We start from the raw sequence: 6,672 nt of genomic DNA, 5'->3' as shown, positions 1-6,672 counted from the left end.
AACGAGCTAGCCAAAATCCGGTAACGCCAGACGTTTGTAGGGGCTTTGCCAAGGCGCTTATCCAAGTCTACAAATATGCACTGAGCAAGATCCAGAGAAAACGCCAATTTATAGTCAGTGCCTCCGAAGTCCCGAACCCAAGTTGGTGATGCAGGGCTCTGATATTTATTAGCTTGTGGTCTGGCAGGTCGTTTGACCACCCCTTCCTTTAGTGTCCTCAAGCAGTAAGTGGGAATTATAACCCCAGCTTCCCCTCTGCTGCCATATCAGGCTCCGCAGGTCGGATTCAAGAGTCCTGTCAGACCAAATGACCATAATGAATAGTAGGGGCTGAGAGTAGGGACCGGGTGTTTGCACAGCTTAGCTTGGTGGTTGGCACGTTGTAAGCAGGTATTGAATGTTCACTGAATGAATGAGTCCATAAAATGAAATTTCTTGTGGGGTTAAGGCAATGAAGTGAGATCATAAAAACGGGGGGCTAGAAGGCATGGGTTTGAATCCCAGCGTGGCCATTTACTGATTGCATGACCTTACTTTCCTTTCCAAGACTCAACCTTCCTTTTCTGCAAAGTGGGGGGACAGTAGTTATTTAGGTTAATTAGGAGGATCAAGTGAGACATGCGGCAGCGTGCCCAGCCCCATACTGATGGCAGACTTGGCATATGACCAATGCCCGCTCCTACCACTAGAGATCAGGCTAACCTGAATTCAGGGTTAGGTGCTAGAGATCTGGGCGGGGGCAGACAAGGGATGTGTCATTGGGATTTGGGGCTGGAAGTGGGCCTTGAAAAGTGGTTGTGAGTTGCAGGGGAAAAGACAACATTCCAGATTGGGGACAGGGGGCCATGGTGTGAGCAAGGGAGGAGTGGTTGTCGTGGAAGGAAGGCATTTTGGGGGACAAAGGGTGCATCAGTCTGGCTGGAGCTGACAGTCCAGGTGGGGGGGAATGAGAGGAGTTTGCAAAGATCAGCTGGAGCCAGTTTGTGGGGGGTCCCTAGAGGCTGGCTAAGGCACCTGGACAGCTTCCCAGGCTGTTTTTTGGAACTGTGAAAGTACAAGAAGAAAGCAACACTTCCCCTCCTCACCCCCCACCCTGGCTCCCCACCTCTCCATGTGTGCCTCTCACCACTACCCACCTTCCTTGAACTGGGTGGGGCAACAAAATTCCCAACAAGATGGCACTTTGCCCAACCATGCTAACTCCTAAGTTACTGCTGCCACCACTGTTCCTTTGGCGCCCGCCATCTGCCAGCTTCTCTGAGCACCTTGGGGTGGGTGCTGAGGTGGGTTATGGGGGGCCGGTTAAAGAAGCCCCTCAAAGTCCCACTGAACCGGCTTTGTGTGCTGTCCACCCTCTGTTTCTTCCTGGTTTGTTTGTTTTTTTTGGTGGTATATGCACATAACACAAAATTTACCATCTTAACTATTTTCAAGTGTACCGTTCAGTGGTATTAAGTACATTCACATTGTTGTGCAACCATCACCAGCATCCATTTTTAGAACTCTTTTCATCTTGCAAAACTGAAACTGTATATCCATTAAACAATGGCCCCTCCATTCCTCTTCCCTCGGCTCCTGAACTGCACAATCTTACTCTCTGTCTCTATGATTTTGACTACTCTATGTACCTCATAATAGTGGAATCATGCAGTCTGTCTTTTTGTGACTGGCTAATGTCATTGAGCACAATGTTTTTAAGGTTTATTGATGCTGTAGCATTTGTCAGGATTTTCTTCTTGAGACTGAATGGTATCCTATTGTATGGATACACCGCATTTTGTTTTATCCATCCACCCATCGATGGACACTTAGGCTGCTCCCACCTTTCACTCCCGTGAACAATGCTTCTGTGAACATAGGTGTCCAAGTATCTCTTCCAGACCTGCTTACAATTATTCTGTGAAGTGGAATTACTGGCTCATATGGTATTTTTTTTACTTAATAAAACTTACTATTTTTTAATTTTTTGAAAAATCAACATTGTTTTTCATAACAGCAGTGCCATCTTACATTCCCACCAACAGTGCACAAGGGTTCCAATTTGTCCTATCCTCGCCAACACTTGTTAATTTCTTTTTTTTTGTAGTAGCCACTAATGGATGTGTGGTGGCATCTCCTCAAATTTTGATTCAAATTTCCCCAAAGATTAGCGATATTTTCATATGCTTGTTGGCCATTTGTACAGCTTCTTTGGAGAAATAGCTATTCAAATCCTTTGCCGGTTTTTGATTTTTTTTAATATTTGAGTTTTCTGTATATTCTGAATGTCAATGCGTTATCAGACATAGGATTTACAAATATTTTCTCCCATTTTGTGGGTTGCTTTTTAGTCTGTTGACAGTGTCTTCTGATGCACAACTATTTTAAATTTTCATGAAGTCCAATTTATTTTTCTTTTGATGCCTATGCCTTTGGGGTCACATCCAAGAAGTCATTGCCAAATCCAATGCTTTAAAGATTCTGTCCTTTGGTTTTTGTGTTTTTGTTTCAGAGTTTTATGTTTTAGGTCTTACATCCAGGTCTTTGATCCATTTTGAGTTAATTTTTCTATATGCTGTTAGGTAAGCATCCAGTTTAAAATTTTTGCCAATGTATGCACAATTTTCCTAGCACCATTTGTTGCAAAGGTTTTGGCCCCCTGTTGAAACTCATTTGACCATATAGCTAAAGGTTTATTTCTGCATTCTATTTTTTCCCCCACTGGTCAATATGTGTGACTTTATGCCAGCATCACCGCCCTTTGATTACTGCAGCTTTGTAGTAGAGAATTTGAAATCAGTAGCTAAGTTCTATAACTTCGCTCTTTTACAAGGTTGCTTTGGCTGTTCAGCGTCCTTCTTTCAGGTCTCTCTCTCCCTGTAAAGAGATACGAGACTGCGAAGCTTTGAAGGAGAAAGCACAGCAGAGCATGGCTCAGGACTGCAGATGAGTCAGCTTGGGAGAAGGGACCCCTCTGCTCCAGGGCTGCCCCATGTAGGTAAGTGGGCCCTGAATGACAGACTCAGCCACACGCCTGTTCCCAGCAAAGGCTCCACATACAGGGGGCCATGTTGAAACTCATTCCTCTTCCTCTTTGGGAACAGGTTCCTGGGGCTGGAGTCAGGACTGTTCAGAGATGTTTGGGGATGGTGAGGCCGGCAGGCTGGCAGGCAGAGAGAGGCCTACCCACCCCACCCCTTCCCTTGGGTGAGAGAGTGATGCAGGCCGAGATAATTGCTCCAAGACTTTTCCCCACTGCCCTTGGTATCCTGTGGTTAGAGCAAAAGAAGGCTATTCTGCTAGATGGGGTGGGGAAAACATTTCCACTCAAAGGATGTCCCAGTTCTGAGTTGCACTGAGCCCTCTGCACTCACCTCAGATGCTCTCAAAGGATACACAAGCTGCTCCCTTCAGGAAGCTCCTTGAAATGTAGCCAGTTAAGGGAACACAGCTGTTACCCAGAAGAGCAACCAAGAATTTGGGGCCCTGGGTGGAGAGCTGGAGTCTGTTCATCAGACAGAGGGGACTCTGCAAAGAAAGCATGAAGGGTGCAGTGCGTCTCAGTGCCCTTGCCGGAGAGGTGCAATGTTTAGGATGAGAGAGCAGTCAAGACCCATGGCAAAGGTGGGGGAGTGTCCGCCATATGACCACCACCCCAAACTCACAGCGTGGCAGAGGCGCCCCACTGGGGGTTCTGGGTTGACACTCTGGGTTCTGGCTCTGGCTCCAAGTTACCCTCTCTGTGCCTGTTAGCTTGTTTGCAAAATGAGTGACCCCATAGGGTTATTGTGAGATTTGATGAAAAATTAACATATAAAAATTAACATAAATACTTGGGACAGTCCCTGGTACATTGCAGGTGTTCAATGAATGCCACTTATTATTAGCAACATTAAGAGCAATGACCTTTAGCCTGACCTGTGGTGGCGCAGTGGATAAAGCGTCGACCTGGGACGCTGAGGTCGCCGGTTCAAAACCCTGGGATTACCTGGTCAAGGCACATATGGGAGTTGATGCTTTCTGCTCCTCCCCCCCCCCCTCTTTCTCTCCTCTCTCTCTAAAAATGAGTAAACAAAATCTAAAAAAAAAAAAAAAAAAATTTAAGAGCAATGACCTTTACAAGGACCTTTGGAGAGAGACTAGGGCAGAAACAAGGTATGTGTAGAACAGCTAGGGACCAGACGAGAGGCCCTGTGGCATTCATTCAACAACCCATCTTCCAATCCCTGCACTGATATTGCTACTCAGACCTGACTTGAGGCCTTCCCACCACATCACTCAGCCAACAGGGACCCTTCAGTCTCCTCCGTATTCCAGCAGCCAAGGAAGTTAGACATGGAGTGTACATTTTAGTACAAGTGGTTTATCTGTCCCCCAGGTGTGGGCGCACACATACCAAGCAGACTTGTGTCCTCCCGGCTCCTTTGGGAAGCACCCAAGGGTTCTAGTTTAGTTTACATGCATTAAAAACAACTCTCAGTCGCCAACAATGAAACATTAAGCAGGAGCCTGAGGCCGCAGTACGGAGTGGCCAGATGGAGGCGTGTCTATGGTACTCAGTTCGTCTCCTACAGGTTAGTGCAGGGGAAAGTCCTGGCTGCTTTGTGGCCCCATTCCATCTTGGGGGCTGGGCTGGGGTCCGAGAACTACCCTGCTGTCAGTGTTTTGATGAGAGGGTGGCTCTTCCAAAATGAAAGTGGAGTGCTTGTCGCAAACCGTGCCACACCATGTCCCTGCTCTGGCATGTGGGGTCTTCAGTGCTGGGTACTCTGAAATAGCAGGAGGCTGGCAGCACGGAAGACCCTAACACTGGCTCCTCAGCGGGCAGAACGGGGGGTCACTATTTTCTCCTGGTTAACCAGCAGGTACAGCAGAGATGTCGGACAACGGCGTCGGGACAGGGTGGCTGGAAGAACTAGGGAAGACGCCTACTTCCTATCAAAACACAGTCGTCCAGCTTTGCTAAAACCTTTACTGACAAGCTTACCTGAAGACAAAAGGGAGGGGAAGCTGGCCTGGACACTCGGCCATTCCCCTGGACAGGACTGTTCATGCTGTTTGCCCTTCCTTCCTCCCTTAAAGGGCCTCCCTCAATTGGGATGAACCCACCTTCCCATCAAACGGCAGCTTTGGACAGGATGTCCAGTTGATCTTTATTTTGTTTAAAACCCCCTTTCCCCACCTCCAGAGCCTTAAAGAACTGGCTGGTGTCAACAAAATCCAAAACGGAACAGGATACAGGTCAAGTGTAAGAAATGAGCCCCAAATCTATTGTAAAAACTGGATGTGCTGTGAGGTTCGACTCTTTGGATAATCAAAGTATTTAAAATACTGGAAAATAAAAAAAGAGTTAAAGTCGCTTTCAAAGTGTCTGTTAATACCTGAGACCGTCCCTATCTGCGGTGAACAAACTCATGGCATCGGTTCTGGAGCGGAGGCGAGGCGACGGAGGGGTGCAGAAGGGCGGAGGGAACGGGCAGGCTTTCACCCCCACTCACACTGGGTGTCACTGCGGAGCCCACCCAGCGCGAGGTAGTGGTTCCCGCCCTGGAGCCACCAGCCTCCTGTGTAGAGCAACACCTTCCCTCCCTGGCCCAGGAAGAGCCCACCAGGCCCTGGGAGACTGATTTGGACAGTCTCTGGTCTCACAGGGGACATCGCCTTCCTTAAAGCATCCCTGATCAGCTCCTCCACCTTCACCTGCAGGAAAATGCTACGCAGCCAGGAGGAGACAGGGCACTCAGAGACAGTGGTCATCCGGGCCTCTAGCTGTGCTTGCAGGACACACAGTCCTGGCAATGGGCCCTCGAGCCTGTCCTGGCCCCTCCTTACTGCCAATCCCCAACTGGCAAGGGTGGGATGTCGGGGTGAGCTGAACCAGGCACCCAGCTTCGGACAGCCAAGCAGCTGGGGACATTTCTGGTGCAGGAAGAGGGACAGGCTGGTCTAAGCTGAGGCTATTCCACGTGCCTGCAGCTTTGGTCAGGCTCAGTCAGGCTCAGCCAGGCCCAGGCTGATTCTACCCGCATCTCGGAAGCTTCTCTGTGGGAACGGGGCCTCCCAGTCTGGCAGTTCTGCAAGCAGTTTCCAGATGCCTTTGGTTTCTATTGAAGAAACACAGCTTTCATGTGAATTCACTGCAAACCAAAACGGATCAAGGAGGCAGGAACCTCTGACAGCGTTTGTTAGGCTGGAAACTCGTTGCTGTAGTGCCTCAGGCGCTCATCTGCCACGGACAGGTAGGTGGCCCGCATGCTGGGAGTGTACTGCGGGACAGCAGAGAGGAGACAGTCAGGACAGGGTCTTTCTTATCATGTTACCAGTTAAACAGGACACTGTACTAGCAAAGATGCTGGGAATTTCTGCAGAGGAGAGAGCTGGGCCAGCCACCGCGGTCAGGCACCAAGTTCTAATGACGTGGCGTCATGGGGACTGGGGACACTAGAGTGGCGTGGGCAGGCTTCCTGTCTGGTGATGCTCCGTGCATGCGGCTATCAGGACAGCTGGCTCCCCGCTTAAATGCACGGTACACACAATGGCCAGCCACTCTCCCTCCGCTGTGGCTGCCACGTCCACTCCCGTGCACACCCTGACACCAGGAACAGTGTCAGGGTGCACTAGTGCATTTTAGAAACCTGAGTAGTGAGCAGGCTGAAGGCACAGACCCACTGACTCAGAGAGCTAGGTTCTAAT

The 6,672-nt window shown here is 49.2% G+C and overlaps 1 protein-coding gene across 1 annotated transcript in view; it reads right to left on the bottom strand.

The window, feature by feature from the left end:
* Positions 1-4,322: 4,322 nt before the first annotated feature.
* Positions 4,323-6,672, bottom strand: part of TTYH2 (tweety family member 2) — a 32,688-nt gene continuing 30,338 nt past the window's right edge. Inside the window, exon 14 of the mRNA XM_066386787.1 lies at positions 4,323-6,245. Within this exon, the coding sequence (XP_066242884.1) occupies positions 6,165-6,245 (81 nt within the window). The 3' untranslated portion in view covers positions 4,323-6,164. The remainder of the gene's footprint in view (positions 6,246-6,672) is intronic.

The sequence above is a fragment of the Saccopteryx leptura genome, chromosome 5, assembly GCF_036850995.1.
Source record: "Saccopteryx leptura isolate mSacLep1 chromosome 5, mSacLep1_pri_phased_curated, whole genome shotgun sequence".
NCBI classification, from domain to species: domain Eukaryota; kingdom Metazoa; phylum Chordata; class Mammalia; order Chiroptera; family Emballonuridae; genus Saccopteryx; species Saccopteryx leptura.
Note: the sequence above shows the minus strand (reverse complement) of the source record. Positions and strands in the feature narration are given on the sequence as shown.